The sequence below is a fragment of the Oncorhynchus mykiss genome, chromosome 22, assembly GCF_057628025.1.
Source record: "Oncorhynchus mykiss isolate SJ-2025 chromosome 22, ASM5762802v1, whole genome shotgun sequence".
In the NCBI taxonomy this organism is placed as follows: Eukaryota; Metazoa; Chordata; class Actinopteri; order Salmoniformes; family Salmonidae; genus Oncorhynchus; species Oncorhynchus mykiss.
Genome location: NC_143043.1, coordinates 20,153,162 through 20,173,568, shown reverse-complemented (window position 1 = coordinate 20,173,568; position 20,407 = coordinate 20,153,162). Strand labels below are relative to the sequence as shown.

General features: G+C 45.3%; 1 protein-coding gene across 8 annotated transcripts in view; it reads left to right on the top strand.

Moving 5' to 3' along the window:
- The window catches only part of fmnl2a (formin-like 2a), a 91,049-nt gene that overhangs the window by 64,320 nt on the left and 6,322 nt on the right, over window positions 1-20,407 (top strand). For 4 of the 8 annotated variants that reach the window (XR_016490557.1, XM_036958902.2, XM_090215687.1 and 1 more), the window contains exons 7-25: window positions 994-1,102; window positions 2,819-2,895; window positions 3,731-3,824; window positions 6,127-6,201; window positions 7,078-7,188; window positions 9,604-9,753; window positions 10,026-10,127; window positions 10,378-10,696; window positions 11,112-11,282; window positions 14,115-14,135; window positions 15,681-15,805; window positions 15,967-16,169; window positions 16,390-16,624; window positions 18,198-18,266; window positions 18,389-18,469; window positions 18,692-18,821; window positions 19,223-19,386; window positions 19,614-19,715; window positions 19,873-19,971. Coding sequence is in view for 6 of the 8 variants with exons in the window: in XM_036958902.2 (XP_036814797.2) it covers window positions 994-1,102; window positions 2,819-2,895; window positions 3,731-3,824; window positions 6,127-6,201; window positions 7,078-7,188; window positions 9,604-9,753; window positions 10,026-10,127; window positions 10,378-10,696; window positions 11,112-11,282; window positions 14,115-14,135; window positions 15,681-15,805; window positions 15,967-16,169; window positions 16,390-16,624; window positions 18,198-18,266; window positions 18,389-18,469; window positions 18,692-18,821; window positions 19,223-19,386; window positions 19,614-19,715; window positions 19,873-19,971 (2,437 nt within the window). In the remaining 2 variants the exon portion in view is untranslated. The remainder of the gene's footprint in view (window positions 1-993; window positions 1,103-2,818; window positions 2,896-3,730; window positions 3,825-6,126; window positions 6,202-7,077; window positions 7,189-9,603; window positions 9,754-10,025; window positions 10,128-10,377; window positions 10,697-11,111; window positions 11,283-14,114; window positions 14,136-15,680; window positions 15,806-15,966; window positions 16,170-16,389; window positions 16,625-18,197; window positions 18,267-18,388; window positions 18,470-18,691; window positions 18,822-19,222; window positions 19,387-19,613; window positions 19,716-19,872; window positions 19,972-20,407) is intronic. The other 4 variants (XR_016490558.1, XM_036958905.2, XM_036958907.2 and 1 more) reach the window with 1 other exon arrangement.

Below are 20,407 nucleotides of genomic sequence, written 5' to 3'. Positions count from 1 at the left end.
TCATTTTCCCCCTCAGATGTGTTACTCTACCTATTGTCCCCGCTGCCTGGTCGCAGGCTGAGGGCTGGAGATAGTTTTGTGTAATGAGGGGAAAGAATACAAGAGGTTAGTTCTTGAAGAACACCGCCGTCGCCTGCTGGGTGAGGCAGCGGTCCAATTCTGTCTCGCGAAGCGAGCTCATTTACGCGAGGACACTTGTTTTTTGTTCTGTCACATGCAACTAAATAGAACAAAGAGCACACATAAACACACACACAGACAAAGTCACGCATACACACACTTACTGTTATAGCTATTTTACATTTACTACACGCAGACGTCATAACTGCTTGCTGAATAGCTCACATTGATGTAACCAGTGAGACGTGCCTGACCATGAAGACCTATCATCTACTGTGGTTTGCTAGATTGTTTAGACAACACACTCTGCCAATACCGTGACTGACGACTTGGCCCTAAGGCATCGGTGCAAACATGAGTCAGTGTTTGTGTGCATCGGTAGCCTCAAGGAACCTTTTCCCAGAACCATTGTAGTTAGAGCCTTGTGACAGCGCTGAAAATATCACGTCTTTATGTCCCTGGCTGGACGGAGCTGATCTGGGCTGTACTGGGCCGTGTTCAGTAGCACACGCACACACACTTGAACAAACACACCCACTCTCCTTTCATTGTGAGAAAGGCGTCAGCGGGAAAGGCTCCCCTCTTTGCTGTTTTATCTCCACAAAGCCGTCCTGGTCGCCGCCATGCATGCAAATGACTTGCTGCCGTTGTACTAGCTGCAAGTGATATCTTTGTGCGGCGACAGTTCAATTCCACTTTGGCCTCTTGAGTAAGGCAGTAGATTACACAACTCTTTGTGTCCTTCTAACGAGTTTAATTTCTACAGTTCACAGATGACATGTTTTCCTGTTCACCAAGTGCTGCTTCTTTGTTTGTATCAATTCAGACTAATGGTGCATATTGTGAAAACTCTCCTGTGTCCGTACGTTTCAGTTGCAACACGTTGCCGAGCCGGAGAACTCTGAAGAACTCCCGGCTGGTCTGTAAGAAGGACGACGTTCACGTCTGCATCATGTGCCTGCGAGCCATCATGAACTACCAGGTGAGAGTCTCTCTCTCTCTCTCCAGCCCCCATGCTCACCCAATACATAGTCTGCCTCCTAAATGGCACCCTATTCCCTATTTGGTGCACTACTTTTGACCGGGGCCCATAGGGCTCTCATCAAATGTAGTGCATCTCGGAAAGTATTCAGACCCCTTGACTTTTTCCACATTTTGTTAACGTCACAGCCTTATTTTAAAATGTATTAAATAATTGTTTTTCCTCATCAATCTACACACAATGCCCCATAATGATAAAGCGGAAACATATATTTTTGGGGGGATATTTGCAAAAAATGTTTTATTTAAATGTACGTATTTACATAAGCATTCAGACCCTTTGCTATGAGACTCGAAATTGAGCTCAGGTGCATCCTGTTTCCATTGATCCTCCTTGAGATGTTTCTACAACTTGATTGGAGTCCACCTGTGGTAAATTCAATTGATTGGACATGGTTTAGAAAGGCACACACCTGTCTATACCAAACATTTCTGGAGCATTCAAGGTCCCCAAGAACACAGTGGCCTCCATCATTCTTAAATGGAAGAAGTTTGGAACCACTAAGACTTTTCCTAGAGCTGGCTGAGCGGACAAACTGATCAATTGGGGGAAAAGGGCCTTGATCAGGTGACCAAGAACCCAATGGTCACTCTGACAGAGCTCCCACCTTCTCTATGGAGATGGGATAACCTTCCAGAGGGACAAGCATCTCTGCAGCACTCCACAAATCAGGCCTTTATGGTAGAGTGGCCAGGCAGAAGCCACTCCTCAGTAAAAGGTGCATGACAGTCTACTTGGATTTTGCCAAAAGGCACCTAAAAGGACTCTGACTGTGAGAAACAAGATTTTCTGGTCTGATGAAACCAAGATTGAACTCTTGGCCTGAATGCCAAGCGTCATTATCTGGAGGAAACCTGGCACCAACCCTACGGTGAAGCATGGTGGTGGCAGCATCATGCTGTAAGGGATGTTTTTCAGCAGCAGGGACTGGGAGATGAAAACCTGCTCCAGAGCGCTCAGGACCTCAGACTGGGGTGAAGGTTCACCTTCCAACAGGACAATGACCCTAAATACACAGCCAAGACAATGCAGGAGTGGCTTCTGGACAAGTCTCTGAATGTGGACTTGAACCCGATTGAACATCTCTGGAGAGACCTGAAAATAGCTGCACATGACGACCTGTTTTGAGAGGAACTGCAGGGAAGAATGAGAGAAACTCCCCAAATACAGGTGTGCCAAGCTTGTAGCGTCATACCCAAGAAGACTTGCAGCTGTAAAGGGTCTGAATACTTATGTAAATGAGATGTCATTATTATATATATTTTTTTTTAAATGTGCCAAAATGTATAAAAACCTGTTTTTGCTTTGTCATTATGGGGTGTTGTGTGTAGGTTGATGAGGGGGGAAAACAATTTAATCCATTTTAGAATAAGGCTGTAACGTAAGAAAATGCAGAAAAAGTCAAGGGGTCTGAATACTTTCGAAATAGGGTGCCATTTGGGAAACCGCCGTAGATGGAGGGTTGAGGTATAGACACACACCCTCATCTATCCTCAAGACAAATTGTATTTGTCGTCTGCCATGTTTTCCGCGACAGATCATTTCTCAAGTTTCCCTTTTATTATGTAAACGGTTCCCTCCCTGTTTATTAACGAGCTGTCTTTCTTTTTCTCTCCCCCTCTCTCTCTCTCTCTCTATCTATTTCTGATGGCCCAGTACGGCTTCAACATGGTGATGTCCCACCCGCATGCTGTGAATGAAATTGCACTAAGTCTCAACAATAAGAATCCCAGGTAAAATGGACTCGTTGGGTGGCCTGGTGCTAAACAACTCCTCTGGGTGCTTATTTTTCAAGCGTCTCCAAGGAGTAGGGCTGATCTAGGATCAGCTCTCCAGGGTCCATATATATTATCGTATTTCATTATGATCTAAAAGGATTAACTGATCGTAGATCAGCACTACAGGCCTACCTTCCCTTAAGACTGCACCAGCTCTGTCAACTGCTGATAGAGCCAGTGCACATGCTCGTTCAACACCCCGCCCAAAGTGTGTGTAAAGCCAGCATCCAGTGCAAACTCATTCAGCCAGCCATCTAGACAGCCCGGCTTGCAGATCAGGGCACCACTGACACACTCTGTGTGTGTGTGTGTGTGTGTGTGTGTGTGTGTGTGTGGAATAGAATAAAAATAACATAATACCTTCCTTTGAATGAATGAGCGAACGGTACAAGGTACCACGTCACCACCTCATCACTCATAGGGATTATGGCTGAGGGATTCACTCTGCTCTGTATACCTTTCGTTTAATCCCCAGGATTAGACCCACAGCCCTGTTTATCATATAGTACTATTGAATTGACATGTTTGATCCAGCAACATCATCTGGTAAGACACGTTATGTAACCTCGGATGGCACCCTATTCCCTTCATAGGGAACTACTTTGGGCCCGGGTCCATGGACCTCGGGTTGAAAGTAGTGCACTAGGAAGGGAATAGGGCGCCATTTGGGAAACAGCCCTAGTGGGAGAAAGGATGCGACCTCTCTTTCTTAGGCATCACTGGGGGTTGGCTTTGGCAGTGGCATCACACGAGGTTAACCCATCATTGTTTTCTTTTCCTGCTTTCCCAGAACCAAAGCTCTCGTGTTGGAGTTACTGGCCGCCGTGTGTCTCGTCAGGGGAGGACACGAAATCATCCTCTCTGCGTTCGACAACTTCAAGGAGGTACGGTGCGGCGGATGCGCGGAGCAGGAAGGCGGCGCTATGCTATTATACCTAAACAGTGTCATTCCATGTAGTTCACGCATTGAGTCGTGTAGTGGTGGAATGCTCTCAACAGGATCAGGGGTCGCATGTTCCAAGTTTAGCAGTGTAGGAGTGCTGGTCCAGGATCAGGTCCCCCTGTCAATTTTAATCTTCAATTCAGTATGATCTAGAAGGGAAAACTGATCCTAGATCAGCACTACTCTGAGACGCTTGATACATATATATGACCCCTGACCCTGTGTGTCTGCATTTGTATGTTTAAAGTTGTTGGGCTTCTGGAGGGGCCCTCTGTACAACAGTCCAATTCGCAGGCGGGCTCTGGAAAAATTGGGCTGACTGAAGTTAATGCAATATTTAGACCCAGAATAAAATATTGAGCATTACTCTCTATTGTATTTCACTGTTGTTAGAGGTGGACTAGCCAACTCTAAAGCTCAGAGTCATAGCCAACTCTAAAGCTCAGAGACATAGCCATGTGTGACTGTTAAAATCAATGGCCCTTCACAATATATGTGGTGGAAACGGCATTGTTCCAAAAATAACTATTAGATTATCTTATTGGTCACATTGTACAATCGTTATTGTCTGGCAGTATGTTCCATATAAACTGTAATATAAAGACAGCGCTTTCTTTTGCCGCTTTTCTTTCGTGTTTTATGCTATTATACAACAGATATACAACAAGTGTTATTTTGGCTTGCTTAAGTTGAGATGGTGCTCATTGCTTTCCCTCTATGGGGAAGCTTGTTGTTAGGGGGCTCTTGACTCCCCGCCCTGTGGGTTAGAGGGGGTTGTTTGGAGTGGGGGGCAGGGTGCAGGCTGGGGCACAGAGCATTGTGTGGAGTGCTTATGCACTCCTCTCCTCTCTTTCCTCTCCTCCTCCTCTCCTTGGCTCTTTATCTTTCCTGTCTGTCTGTCTCCCCTTCCCTGCCTTTAAGCGATGTCTGAACTGCAGAGGTGTCTCTCTCTCTCTCTTCCCCCCTACCAACCTCACTTTCTCCTCTCTCTCTCCCCTCTCTCTTGTCCTCCTTTCTCCACTCTCTCCCTCCCTCTTTTCTCCCCTTTCTCCCTCTCTCTCGCTCTCTCTCCCTCTCTCTCTCCCTCCTTTCTTTCTCTCCATCTCTCTCTCTCTCCCTTCCTCCTTTCTTTATTTCTCTCCCTCTCTTTCCCTTCCTCCTTTCTTTCTCTCCCTTCCTCCTTTTTTTCTTTCTCTCCCTCTCTCTCTCCCTTCCTCCTTTCTTTCTCTCCCTTCCTCCCTTCTTTCTCTCTTTCTCCCTCTCCTGCTCTCTATCTCTCCCTTCCTCCTTTCTCTCTCTCTCTCTCTCTCTCTCTCTCTCTCTCTCTCTCTCTCTTTCAGTGCTGAATATATGGTAATCACAGAGGGGGAAAATAGGTCATGAGTGTTACAAAGCCCTATGGCAGGGGAGGTTTCACCATGCTGGCGCTCTTCTTGATATTTGATCAGGGAAGGATTCAGTGTGATGGGAGGGAGTAAGGAGACAGTACAGGGCTGGGTTTTTATATAAGGCAGAGATTATGACGGAAACATTTCATTTCTCTCGCTAAGGTAATACAGTATTCTGCATTGCAAAGTAAGACTTAACGATTCCATGTATAATGCAGTTATGAGGCTTGGACCCGTTTATAATGTCTTACACATATTTCAGGTAAGTAGCCTAGTGGTTAGAGCGTTGGGCCAGTAACCGAAAGGTTGCTAGATCAATTTTTATTTATTTTACCTTTATTTAACTATTCAAGTCAGTTAAGAACAAATTCTCATTTTCAATGACGGCCTAGGAACTGTGGGTTAACTGCCTGTTCAAGGGCAGAACGACAGATTTGTACCTTGTCAGCTCGGGAGTTTGAACTTGCATCCTTCCGGTTACTAGTCCAACGCTCTGCCGCCCCAAATCCCCGAGCCGACAAGGTAAAAATCTGTTGTTTTGCCCCCGAACAAGGCAGTTAACCCACTGTTTCCCGGAAGGCCGTCATTGTAAATAAGAATTTGTTCATAACCGACTTGCCAGGTTAAATAAAGGTGAAATAAAAGAAATAGCAGCCAGTTTGAGACAACTGAAAAATGTTATTCAGAGAGAAACATAACAGCCTTGCTATAACAGATTATTAAGACTCATACATTTTTATAACAAGTCATAAAGCGTTATATCTGGATGCTCGAAGTACAGTGGTGTTTAAAGATTCCTTTCATCGCCTTTTGAGTCCACTGCTAAAAGTAAATGATTGCTGATTTCTCTTGCAGGTGTGTGCTGAGACACAGAGGTTCGAGAAGCTAATGGAACACTTCAAGGACATGGACAACAACATTGACTTTATGGTACACAGCGTTTCCACTGGACGAGCCATGAGTTGTTCGGTTACATCATATCCTGAAATCACATTTTATAACCAGACCCTGTTGCTTGACTTCTGTTTATTTCTATATCTAGCCAACCACACGTAAGGAAACCTCGGCAACTCAGTTTGTTTTGTCGCACTATTCCTACTAATACGTGTTAATCGAACTAGATGAGGCGGCATGGCGAAATATCTGTTTTCCTCAATGTGCCACACTGCCTCCACTTTGAGGCTCCCCATTGGTCCGTGCCTGCCGTGTGTGCATGAGAGGCCAACCAGATGCCCTGTGTGTTTGAATAGGCCGCGTGTGTCACAAGTCCGTTCTGAGCCATTTGGTAGAGGGCCAGTCATTTGACACGAGCGCGAAAGCAAACAGATTTGTCAGACAGGGCTAGCATCTCTCACACAGTTGACTCCAAGCTTCTTAACAAGGAAGTCCATTAAGACAGTATTAGCAGGGTGACAAGAATGCACTGATTCTGTGGCGCTCCACTGTGTACGTTCAACACGGAGGAAGTGTCCCAAATGGCACCCTATTCCCTATGTAGTGTGCTACTTTTGACCAGAGCCCAAATGGGCCCTGGTCAAAAGTAGTGCACTACATAGGGATTAGGGTGCCATTTGGGATGCGGACTTAAGTGACTCCCTTTATCTGCCCATTTAGCATGACGAATGCACCCATATCATTTCCATGCTCATTTACACATTTAATACTTTTCCCCCCAAATGGCACCCTCCTCCCTGAATAGTACATGGAATAGAGTGTGATTTGGGATGCACCCTATATCCCATGGATGTTTCAGTATCAGTACAGTGAGATTATCCCTTGATGGTTGTGCTTGTTGGTCCCTTATAGGTGGCGTGTATGCAGTTCATCAACATCGTGGTCCACTCAGTAGAGGACATGAACTTCAGGGTTCACCTGCAGTACAACTTCACCAAGCTCTGTCTGGACGACTACCTGGACGTAAGTAGCTGGATACCAGCCTGAGTTGGGGTCACATAAGGCTGTGACGCTCATGACATTTTCTCAGCCGGTTATTGTCATGCTAAAGCTTACCGGTCTCACGGTAATTGACTGTTAATTAACATGAACATTGAACATTTAGCATCTCCAGGCCTCCACACATACAAGCCTGCTGATGCGCACCTTTGGAACATCTACAATACGAAATGAAGGAAATGTATTTCCGAAGAGTCCTACTGTATGTTACCTGGCTATGCTCCATGCCACAGAGGCTGTAGGCTTGTTCATTTAGCAGACAAGATATGCTGATAAGTCCTGTGCCATTATTTTAGATTATATGATTTTATAGTAAGAACTTAGCTAAATAAAATAGAAAGGATGTTTTTTCCCATTATGGCAAGAGTGTGCATATGAAGTGGCTATGTTGAGCATAAAAGTGATAATTTGAAACAGGTCCTATATGCTAGATTTAGAGTTATTTGGCAACTTTAGTTATACTGTCTTAGAAATCAAAATGTATAGCTTTGCACTCGGGCCCTTGCCTCAGGCTGCACAGCTGTTCTCTCATCAAGTGATCATATTTTCGCCCGTCAGACAATTCTAAATGAAATCTTGTCTTTAGTAATATGTCAAATGAGTTTTGGATTTAGAATGGTCCATTATCGAATGGGCAGGAACAGGGGCAGGGGAAAAACACATGTCATTTGTCCGCACTCGAATAGCGAAAAGGGAGGAGGGTACGCGCTTTCCCGCCAGTCTGTTTTGTAGGCTACTGTGGCTTTATAGCGGAGTATGTGGTTAATATGAGCAGCTGAGAAATAAATATACAAACACTTATTTCGCTCCACTCGTGTCAACCACTGTTTGAGGAGAACGCTCTCGCTGCCCAAAAGGTGGATATTCCTCCCAAACTCTGTATGCCATGGGCTCTCCAACCTCCTCCTTGCAGCTACCCAGTGCTTAATTTAGGGACATTTTCGCCACAAAACATATTTCACTAAACTGTTGGCAGCCCCGCTGCCCGCCCGCGACAGGAATAAAGGAGAGCGAGGAGGAGATGGAAACGCGTGGCGGTGAGATATTCTGTATAGTTAAAGGTAATGTGCCACCCAATTAATTATGAAAATATATCAAGAAATCACTATTACTAAGCTATTCAAAGTCTAATACAAATTCACTCATTGTAGGTCAAGTGTAAGTCGCCCTGCACAATCAATGAGCCAATAGCATCGTCTAGGGCTGTACGTTCTCTCCCAGACTCATGGGCAGACATTTTGGAGTGTGGCATAGAGTAACCAGTCTATCCAGTATGCATAATAATAGGGTCCACACTCAAAGGGTATTACTTTAATTTTGGAGTATAGGCTGGACCAATTATGTACCAAAGACATCTTAAATCAGTTTTGTTTGAGGTTTTTCTGCCATGTGTAATATGGGTAGTCTATGTATTGTATAACGGAACAATCCTCATTTGAATTCAGTTCTTTTTTGGGGGGGGCTTGGGCTCATAAGCCTATGCATATGCATAAGCTCTAATATATGCGTATGGTTGTTTTGAATGAATCATCACCTTAGAAAGCAGCTGTCCATTTCGTTGAGTTAGGCTTTGAAACAACATCCACAACGACCATGTTTTAAACTCAGTTTCAACCTGCTGTTGAACTTCTTTCTTCAAATTGATCATCACAGCGAGGGGAGTATTAAAAGCACAATGCTGTTTTGATGTGAATTGTGATTGCATTTGCATTGATATCAGAGGGACAATAGAGCCCTGAGTACCAGGCCATTAGGACCTGATGGTACATAGCAAGTTGTGTACACATGTCCAGAGGGCATAAAGGAGATAACAGTCACATGGAATTTTACTGTGGTCATGACTCATGGCTGCCAGTGTGGTGGTAATATGGTCCCAGCAAAGGCCCTAGAGTCAATTCCATTTCAAGTCAGTCAATTCAGGAAGTAAACAGAATTGCAGTGTTTTTTTCTCACAGAGAAGCATTTACATTTTTCTGTCTAGGTAGGCCTCGAGGAGAATTGGAATTGGGATTTATTTTTACTTACTGAATTGAAAAGCAATTGGCCTCAAACCTGCTATATATCACAGGAAATATGTTGAGATGCTAGTAAAAAATGCACTTAGTTATTCAGCTCAAGACTCTGAAACAAGGTCAATACTCTGTTTGGAAAATGAATTAATTCTATAAACCCTCGCCTTGAAGAAGAAGCTGAAATCAATCCTCGTCTTTGAGATGCGACCCTGAGTTCAGTAAACTGGCCCAATCAGTCCATCCTCAGACCTGTCTGTCTGTTTGTTTGTCTGTATATCCATCGGTCCTGCCTGTATGTCTGTCTATCTCTCGTTCTGGATCAAAGTGTCTCCTAAATGTAAAATCTAATGTAAGTGTCTGTGTGTAGAAGCTGAAGCACACGGAGAGTGACAAGCTGCAGGTGCAGATCCAAGCCTACCTGGACAACGTGTTTGACGTGGGCGCCCTGCTGGAGGACGCCGAGACCAAGAACGCCGCGCTGGAGCGGGTGGAGGAGCTGGAGGAGAACATGTCACATGTGAGAAGAAACGACAACCACGCACAGACGTCTCTATCCAATAACACTCTGACTCCCTACAGAAGACTCCTTGCCACCCTACCTTTTTGATAACTCACTCCGCCGTCCCTTCTATCTGAATCCTCAGTCACTCGTTCAGTGACTTGGCATCATCCATTTCTCTCCATGCATTTATTCGCTGACACGTTCACTACAAACACTCACTCTGCGTTATACGTGTCATGTGATCTGACGAAACCCCCCCCCCCCCCTGTCGACCATTGCTCCCTCAGATGACGGAGAAGCTGCAGGACACGGAGAACGAGGCCATGTCCAAGATCGTGGAGCTGGAGAAACAGCTGATGACGCGCAACAAGGAGCTCGACGCCGTCCGGGTGAGACTTGAGACTTTACTCGCTCTACTCCCTCAATCGGTAGGGGAGAGGAGTTAGTGACGTTGACGGCATAGAGATCCTAGAAGTAAAGTCCCCCCCCCCCCCTCTTTAGTCATGTTGCTAGGATGCCAGTGTCCATTCTACTTTTTCTTTATGTAATTCTATGGCTGACGGACACAGGTTAATAATCCTCTGATCTGCGTGCAATGCAGTAACACCTCTGTCTGTTTCCTGCCCTCCCCCCACCCAGGAGGTGTACAAGGACGCCAACTCGCAGGTGCACACGCTGCGGCGGATGGTGAAGGAGAAGGACGAGGCCATCCAGAGGCAGTGCAACCTGGAGAAGAAGATCCACGAGCTGGAGAAGCAGGGCACTATGACGGTCCAGAAGAAGGGCGACGGGGACCTCTCCATCCTGACCTCGCCGCCCGCCCCCGGGGGCCCGCTGGTGGCCGGATTTGAGGGTGTACCAGGGGGCTATAACGGGGGTGCGGTCAGCCCGATGGGGTCGAATGGGATCCCGGGGATGCCCGCGCCGCCCCCTCCTCCTCCCCCACCACCTGTGCCTGGTAGGTGGAATTACGAGTCCAGACCAGTTCCGGCTTAGCCTACTGTTTAGTCACAGATGGTAGCGAAGCAGTCTGAACTGCTAGTTGCTAGTTTCACAACATGCCCTTTCATTTTTACTGTCCTATTTTCTTGAGTGGAATTTAATGTAACGGTATGCCTTTACCCCAAGCTGTTCCAGCGCTGGCATTTGAATTGTAACATAAACAGACACAGAGGCAGAGCTGGGGAAGCCAGCAGAGAGAGAAAGAGAGAGCAGAGCAGTCACACGAGAGGAGTTTGTACTCTGCTGATTGAGTCTCAATGGAAGACAGCACTTGGCATGCTGTCATCTCAATTCCACGCTTACTTTCTCTCTCTTGTTCCCTCTGCTCCTGTTTGTTCATCTTCTCCTCTATTTCGCTCCCTCTATTCCAGTGCCAAATGGACCATTGGCTGGCCTCGCCGCTCCTCCCCCTCCCCCGCCGCCCCCGCCTCCCCCTGGCCCTATGGCGGTGTCTGCCCCCCCGCCCCCTCCTCCACCCCCCATGGCCCCACCGCTGCCCGGCTGTGGATCCCCCACTGTCATCTTCAACTCAGGGTTAGCAGGTAAGGTCATCCCACCCAGACGCCGCCTGCGTGTGAGACTGAATGCGTCTCCAATGGCACCCTATTCCCTTTGTCGTGGATGTGGAGGAATCACGCTGGACCAGACAATGAAAGATGGGTTTTCAAGATACGCTTTTGTTCTGTTACAGTTTTTTTGTTATCGCTTTGGTGCTATTTTCACAAGTATGTGTCTTCAAAACTGTTAATACAATACTCCAAACTGCTAACACTTATTCAAAACGTTTTTATTTTGCATTCATTTTGTTTGGCGACATCTTTCACCAAACAACCATTGATCCCAAAAATATGTTTATATAATTTCTATCCCATGTGTGGTCAAAGGTGAGATTATTACAAATTTTCATTGATGCGAAAATATATTCTTCAGATGTAATTACAACATAGGTGTCCTGTATTAAAATGAAACAAATGAATTGAATGAAAGAAAGAAACTAAGTTTTGCAGCCACTAGTTTGCATCAAAGCCTGTCTTGAGAATTTGGCCATAGGTTCTCATCAACATTGCAATAAATGTCCTCATTGTTCATGCACCTGGAGTGGAGAAAAACCTTTTGGCATGGCAAATCATTGCATGCCTCATCCATGGCCTGGAGGGGATCATGTGCAATGTAAAACGTATTTCTAGATGAACCACTGATTTAAGTTTGGTGAAAAAATGACCTATGTTTTTGTGTGTTGTACTTAGTAAATTTAAAATGTGCTTAGAGTTTTAAAACAGCCTTTTCGATTATCTGGTTTGAGTTTTGTACTAAATGTTTTGAACTTTCCCACTTGTGAAAATCGCACCAACGCACTTGAAGAAAACTGTAATGTATGTTAAGGGAATCGGCTATCAGTGATCATCACGATTGTAATCTTTTTTGGTATGTTTGTGAACCGTCATTATCAAGTGTTAATCATTTGCAGTATTTTATCAGACCTTATCATAATACGGTGCATTCAGAAAGTATTCCGACCCCTGGACTTTTTCCACTTTTTGTTACGTTACAGCCTTACTCTAAATTTGATTAAATCATTTTTCCCTCATCAATCTACACACAATACCCATAATGAAAAAGCAAAAACAGGCTTATAGAAATGTTTGCCAAAGTATTTATTTACAGAAGTGTTCAGATCCTTTGCTATGAGACTCGAAATAAGCTCAGGTGCATCCTGTTTCCATTGATCATCCTTGAGATGTTTCTACAATGTGATTGGAGTCCACCTGTGGTAAATTCAATTGATATGACATGATTTGGAAAGCCACACACCTGTCTTTGTAAGGTCCACCAGTTGACAGTGCATGTCAGAGCAAAAAACAATTCATGAGGTCAAAGGAATTGTCTGTAGAGTTCCGAGACAGTATTGTGTCGAGGCAAAGATCTGGGGAAGGGTACCAAAAAATGTCAGCAGCATTTAAGTAAAATGCACATAACAGCCCGTTTGGAGTTTGCCAAAAGGCATCTAAAGGACTCAGATCACGAGAAACAACATTCTCTGGTTTAATGAAACCAAGATTGAACTCTTTGGCCTGAATGTCAAGTGTAACGTCAGGAGACCTGGCACCATCCCTACGGTGAAGCATGGTGGTGGCAGCATCATGCTGTGGGGATGTTGGAGACTAGTCAAGATCAAGGGAGAGATGAACAGAGCACAGTACAGAGAGATCCTTGATGAAAACCTGCTCCGGAGCGGAGCGCTCAGGACCTCAGACTGGGGTGAAGGTTCACCTTCCAACAGGGCAACGACCCTGAGCAACAGCCAAGTCAATGCAGGAGTGGCTTCGGGACAAGTCTCTGAATGTCTATGAGTGGCCCAACCAGAGCCCGGACTTGAACCTGATCAAACATCTCTGAAGAGACCTGAAAATAGCTGTGCAGCGACGCTTCCCATCCAACCTGACAGAGCTTGAGAGGATCTGCAGAGAATAATGGAAGAAACTGCCCAAATACAGGTGTGCCAAGCTTGTAGCGTCATACCCAAGAAGACTCGAGGCTGTAATCGCTTCCAAAGGTGCTTCAACAAAGTACTGAGTAAAGGGTCTGAGTACTTACGTAAATGTGATATTTCCGTTTTTAGTTTTTTGAAAATGTGCAAACATTTCTAAAAACCTGTTTTTGCTTTGTCATTATGGGGTGTTGTGTGTAAATTGATGAGGGAAAAAAAAACAATTTAATCCATTTAGAATAAGGCTGTAACATAACAAAATATGAAAAAAGTCAAGGGGTCTGAGTACTCTCTGAATGCACTGTATGTAACTGAAAGCACACCATGTGCTTTCCAATGCTTCAAAAATTCACAATTTTAGTCTACACTATGTTGCCTTATCAACTTGAGCCAAGCCTCCTGATATCCTTTAGGCCTTTTGAACCCTGCCGATATTTACAGTATCACTGTGTCTGATGCTGTTTACTCACCGCAATTTCAAGCTGCTTGACTTCCTGGATATCAGGGTGTGCATATCATGGGTGACTCACAGCGGATGTGACGGCTAGTCAGGCGTCTTCTGACTCACTGACTTGGCCTCCCCCTTAACCTATCATTCATTGTGTGTCACTGGGTCTGTACTCACTGCAGACTTTGACCAGTTGAGACAAAGATACAATGTGACACAAGATCATTCCAGAATTTGACCTTTCACCTTGAATATGACTCTTGATCTGAAGCCTTAATTCAGTATATGACAGCACTAGCATTAGTACACTTTCAGCTGTGAAGCTTGTTTTGTATGATCTATTATTGTCTATTATGATTTATTATCTTACTAATCTCTCTCGCCTTAATAATGATTTCTCTGGTTGTTTTTCTCTCTATCTTGTTTTCTGCCAACCAGAGGGACCCATCAAACTGTTCTGTAGGTTTTTTTCTGTCATGTGGTTGTGTTTTCACTGTTCCTCCTCTCCTGAGTATTTGGAAATGGTATTTTTAGTTGTAACACCAAACGTGAAGACAAGACACACACACACACACACACACAGGAGGAATGTCTGCATAGAGATGGCCATTTATGCCCTATGATTTCTTTAGTCTAGCCAAGCATGAAATTGGACTCTTTTGTTTCATGCATTCTCTTTAAATACTCTTGCGACTGTTTGCAGACTCCCCCAAAATATTCTTCATTCTTCACAGCTGTACTGTAGAAGGCTTGAGCCCACCAAAATATGAAACAACAGTCTATCCACAAAACAAGACATGGAGTCCTAGTTGGGATCATTTGTCATCATTCTGGGATCCTGAACTGCTGGGGTCTTTAGCCTGTTACACATAATGGGACGAGACAAAATACAGTACAATCTGTCTTATTTAGTCTTGACTGATGGGATCACTGAAAATGCCACATTTCCAACTCCTGCACGGTCTCCATACTTGTACTCTACCATGTGCGTGTGTGATTTATTGTAATGTCAGGAAGTGTCTGTTGTTGCATGCTCAAACACATTGACGTGCCACTGCAGGTAGGCTGGTATTGATAACAAGATAGGAGAGTGTTGCGCAAGCCTGGAATGCCCTGGTTGTCACACTCCAATCCTGATCCTTATCGCTATGCTCCACGGTACCTCTGTCTGTCTGTGTGCTAGAGAGGTTACCCGGGGAGAGGCAGTCAATCTGGGTTTATATACTCCGTATGGCCATAATCTTTGTCTATATAAACACAATATGCCACTGTGCCAGGGATGACAACCCTAGCCATATGCACATTCAATATCATAGCTAACTCAATTTGGTGTCCCCCAAGGCACTATTCTGGGCCCGCTACTGACCAGTATGTCTTGGTTAAATGAAGGTTAAATCAATAAACTAGTGGCTATGGATAGCAGTAAAGAGCTAGCCAGAGCCCATCATGCCCTGCTGTAGAAGTGGCTGTAGAGCACATCTCCATCTCTCTCAGGCGGGATTTCATTAAATGGGCTCTTAAGATGAGACCGACGGCCAGTCTCAGCCTATTTATCTATCTACGGAGGAAGGCATATCCATGTGTGTCACCACCACCAGTCACTGATAGGACTGTGTGTGTCCAAAATGCCACCAGTATTCCCTATATAGTGCACCCTATTTCCTAAATAGTGCAGTGGAGGCTGCTGAGGGGAGAACGACTCATAGTAATGGCTGGAATGGAGTCAATGGAATGGTATCAACCACGTGTTTGTTACCACTCCATTGACTCCATTCCAGCCATTATTATGAGCCGTCCTCCCCTCACCAGCCTCCACTGATCTTGTGCACTTCTTTTGTAGTACTAAAAGTAGTGAACTACATAGTGAATAGGGCACCATTTGGGATCCATGCAGCCTATGTCTATCCTCCATCACATGACGTGTGCACTGTGTGTTTGTGAGAGCGATGACAGAGAGAGGTAGATGGTGTGTTTGCTGACTTATTCCTCTGTGTCCCGGTGCAGCCGTGAAGATTAAGAAGCCCATCAAGACCAAGTTCCGTTTGCCGGTGTTCAACTGGGTGGCACTGAAGCCCAACCAAATCAACGGCACCGTGTTCAACGAGATCGACGACGAGAGGATACTGGAGGTAGGGAACCGTCCACTCACCCCCACGTATATGCACTTCACACTTTGACCTTCTCTAAACGCTATGTTGGTCTTCTGTACTTCAAAACAACATGTAGGCTACTCACCACAGGGTTGCTTAGGATTCAAACCTTCTCACTTGAAGTGTGTTTTAAACCTCAGGACCTGAACGTGGATGAGTTTGAGGAGATGTTCAAGACGAAAGCCCAGGGCCCGGCCATCGACTTGGCCGTGAGCAAGACCAAGATCATCCAGAAGGGTCCCAACAAGGTGGCGCTGCTGGACGCCAACCGGGCCAAGAACATGGCCATCACCCTGAGGAAAGTGGGCAAGGCCCCCGAGGAGATCTGCAAGGCCATTCAGCTGTAAGACGTCATGGACTCCGCAACATGACCTAGTGGTCTTCTTATTCTATGTATCACTGCGAATGAGGGTTTTGTTTGTGTGTGTGTGTCTGTATAGCAATAGCGTCTGTGCGCATGTCTGTGTCTCCAGTCCGTGTTTGCCTGTGCCTCCACATAGCGTGCATTTCTGTGTCTAATAACCGACATCACCTGCGTGTCCCCCCCACCCCCCTCCCGTCAGGTTTGACCTGCGCACCCTGTCGGTGGACTACGTGGAGTGTCTGATGCGCTTCCTGCCCACGGAGAACGAGGTGAAGATCATGCGTCAGTACGAGAAGGAGCGGAAGCCCGTCGAGGCTCTGACGGACGAGGACCGCTTCATGATGCACTTCAGCAAGATCGAGCGGCTCATGCAGAAGATGACCATCATGGCCTTCATAGGCAACTTCTGCGAGAGCGTTCAGATGCTGACGCCGGTGAGGCTGTCTTAGGGCTTACCTGATATGATTGAGGTTATATGTGACGGGAGAGGAGGATTCGGTCTTCGGCCCTATATACACTCAAGTTGTGCAACTGATGTACAACACTTTTGGGTTTTGTAAAACAACAGAGTGTTTCTGCACACAAAACAATTACACAAGCATCGTGTGAACATTTTTGTGCAAACCAACTAGGGCTGGGCGATATGTCCAAAATATCATATCAAATTTTTGACAGTATGTTATGTTTTAGAATAATATGCCAGGGAGGAGTTATTGTGACTGGATAGGAACCAAAGTGTTGGTCAGTGTTTCTTAGGGGACCCTATAATGTTTAGCCACATTAAATGTTTCTTCATGTAGCCAACATATTCATGCTTCCTTCGCCTATTCCTCTTTGATTTAGAAGATAATGTTGCACAAACAATATGCTGATTTAGGCCTATACCATCACTGGTATCAGTCTGTATAGTTAGCTAGCTCAGTACATTTATTAGACCGCTAACTAGCGATTAACATTAGCAATTTACTTAAACCTTGCTAAAAAAAAGACAAACTAGCTGTTTGCAGATATAAGAAACACAAAATAATAGTGTAATTATAGAACCCTTGTGGATTTACATTAAGAAGCAAAGTGGAAACAACATTGTCATCAGCATTATTGCATTGACCATGCAAACTGAACGCAAGCGTCTCGTGGTCAAGCAACAACAAACACTCTCCTTGAGTGATAGGGGGCGGGGCTAGGTCTGTGTGGAAAGCGGTATGGAGAGAGATTCACTTGTATTTATTTAGCCAGGTAAGTTAACTGAGAACACATTCTCGTTTAAAGCAACGACATGGGGGACAGTTACAGGGGAGAGGAAGGTGGATGAATGAGCCCATTGGAAAGTTGGGGATGATTAGGTGTCCATCATGGTATGAAGGCCAGATTGGGGATTTAGCCAGGACACAGGGTTAACACCCCTGCTCTTTAAATAAGTGGCATGGGATATTTAGTGACCACAGAAAGTCAGGTCACCCATTTAATGTCCCATCCAAAAGACAGCACCCTACAAAGGGCAACGTCCCCAATAACTGTCCTGGGGCATTGGAGATATATTTTAGACCAGAGGAAAGAGTGCCTCCTACTGGCCCACCAACCACTTCCAGCAGCATCTGGTCTCCCATCCAGGGACCAACCCTGCTTAGTTTCAGAAGCAAGCCAACAGTGGGATGCAGGGTGGTATGATGCTGGCCCAAGTAGCAGTGTAAACTTTTAAAATGTACGTTACACACGGCATATCACATTTAACAAACCAAAAATTCAAATAACGTTATAGAAGGTAAAGTAAAAACCCAAACCGGTCTGTGCATTAATACCGGTATATAGTAAAATACAGTATACCGCCCGGCCCTAGGACCAACTCTCCATTGTATCATAAATATATCAGTCATATCACAACCATTGTCAAATGTGTTGTAGATCAGTTGTACAACCTGAGTGTGTACAGGGCCTTCTTTAGTTTGACTTATTCTCCTCTTGTCTGACTTTTGTTCTACTTCCTTCTTTCTTTCTTTTTTTTTACAGCAACTTCATGCGATCATCGCAGCATCTGTGTCAATAAAATCCTCACAGAAACTGAAGAAAATTCTAGAGGTAAGCGACCAATAACAGATTTCTTTGCATCGAAAATATTCCGTGGTGATTTTTTGTTGTTTGAAATACTGTTCCTGGCTGCCTTCTGTGTTGATGTTCCAGTGCTGTTGTTTCCCCCACAGATTATCTTGGCTCTCGGAAACTACATGAACAGCAGTAAAAGGGGAGCGGTATACGGTTTTAAACTACAAAGTTTAGATTTGGTAAGAGATTCTCTCTCCCTAAATGTATTGCTAGTGCAAAACGTGCTTCAGTATTGTCATTGGCCGCATCCCAAATTGCACACTATTCCCTATTTAGTGCACTACTTTGAACCACAGCCCTAATGGGCCCACGTCCAAAGTAGTGCATTACAAAGGGAATAGGGTTCCGTTTTGGGACGTAATTATCTTTGCACGCCTTTTTAAATCCTCTAATTCCCCCAGCTACTAGACACCAAGTCGACAGACCGGAAAATGACACTGCTGCACTACATAGCCAACGTGGTGAAGGAGAAATACCAGCAGGTCAATCTGTTCTACAACGAACTGCATTACGTGGAGAAGGCCGCAGCAGGTACGATTCACAATATGGCCTCGTGATATTACACGGAAAGGGCTGATGCTAAATCAGATCCTAGGCTGCGCCCTATTTCCTACATAGTGCGCTACTTTTGACCAGAGCCCTATGGGCCCTGGTCTAAAATAGTGCACTATATGTGGAATAGGGGTGCCATTTGGGACGCATACCTAAGTCATTGGATTGTAGCCGATCTTTGGTCCGCAGGCAATTCTGTTGCACTGCGCCTTCAGTCATCTGCCGTTTTGTGCTACAACGGACTGTGATGTCGTTCTCTTGCTGAGGAATTGACACCTCCAAGCTGGGTGTTACTCTGAAGAGCTGTGCTGTAAACGGCCCTCCCTGATTTGAACAGTATCCAATTGTGTGTGTGTGTGTGTGTCTGCGTGCTATCTCAGTGTCGTTAGAGAACGTTCTGCTGGATGTGAAGGAGCTCCAGCGGGGAATGGACCTGACCAAGAGAGAGTACAGCATGCACGGTCACAACACCATGCTCAAAGACTTCATCACACACAACGAGGGCAAGCTGAAAAAGCTGCAGGACGACGCCAAGATCGCACAGGTAAATCTCATCTCACCGAATTGATTTTGTGCCAAATTAACACAGCGACTTTATTAAAGGTTTTAGTTCAGGACTAAGTTTAATCTGGGTCTGAGAAACTGGCCTTATATGTTTGACAGGACGAAGTTACGATTGGCATATGTTTCATATGTAACAGATGTTTCGATGCTAAAGAACGTCGAAGGGAAATCACGAATGCAAAATGTGCAATTTTTTCTCTCTCACAGGACGCCTTCGACGAGGCGGTCAAATTCTTCGGCGAGAATTCCAAAACGACGCCCCCGTCTGTGTTCTTCCCGGTGTTTGTGCGCTTCGTCAAGGCCTACAGGGTGAGACTAATGTCCCAACCCCCCCCACCTGCTCCTGACCAACCCTCATCCCTGTTCCCCCAGCTGTGGAAACGCCTCAGTCTAAGGCTCAGTCTAAGGCTCAGTCTAAGGCTCAGTCTAAGGCTCAGTCTAAGTGTGTCTTTGTGTGTTCTTTCAGCAAGCGGAGGAGGACAACGAGCAGAAGAAGAGAGCGGAGCAGATGATGATGGAGAAACGTCTGGAGCAGGAGGCCATGATGGACCAGGAGGACAAGAAGGTAACCTCTCCTCCCTCATCTATATCTCTCTCTCTCTCCCTCCCTCCTCACCCACTTCCTATAAGATAAACTACCCCTTCCCCCTCTCACCCTTTCTCCCTCTCTTTCCCTCTCCTTCCTCATCCTATAATTTAAGCTTATCTTTCTCCCAAAGCTCTACCTCTCTCCTTCCCCTAACTCTGCCCCCTCCCGCTCTCCCTCCTCCCCCACCCGCTGGTGGGGCAGCTATATTAAGTACTGCAGACACCTAGTGTATCACATCAAGTCCAGATAAGCCACTATATATAACCAGTAAACATAAAGTGTTAGTAAACCAACCAGGAAATATAGACGGTGTATATATAATATATGTAGAACCTTTCCAATGGACACATTAGAGTGACAGCTACGGCTCTAGGTTTTATAGAGCTATAAAGAGTCACACGGGGCCACCCTA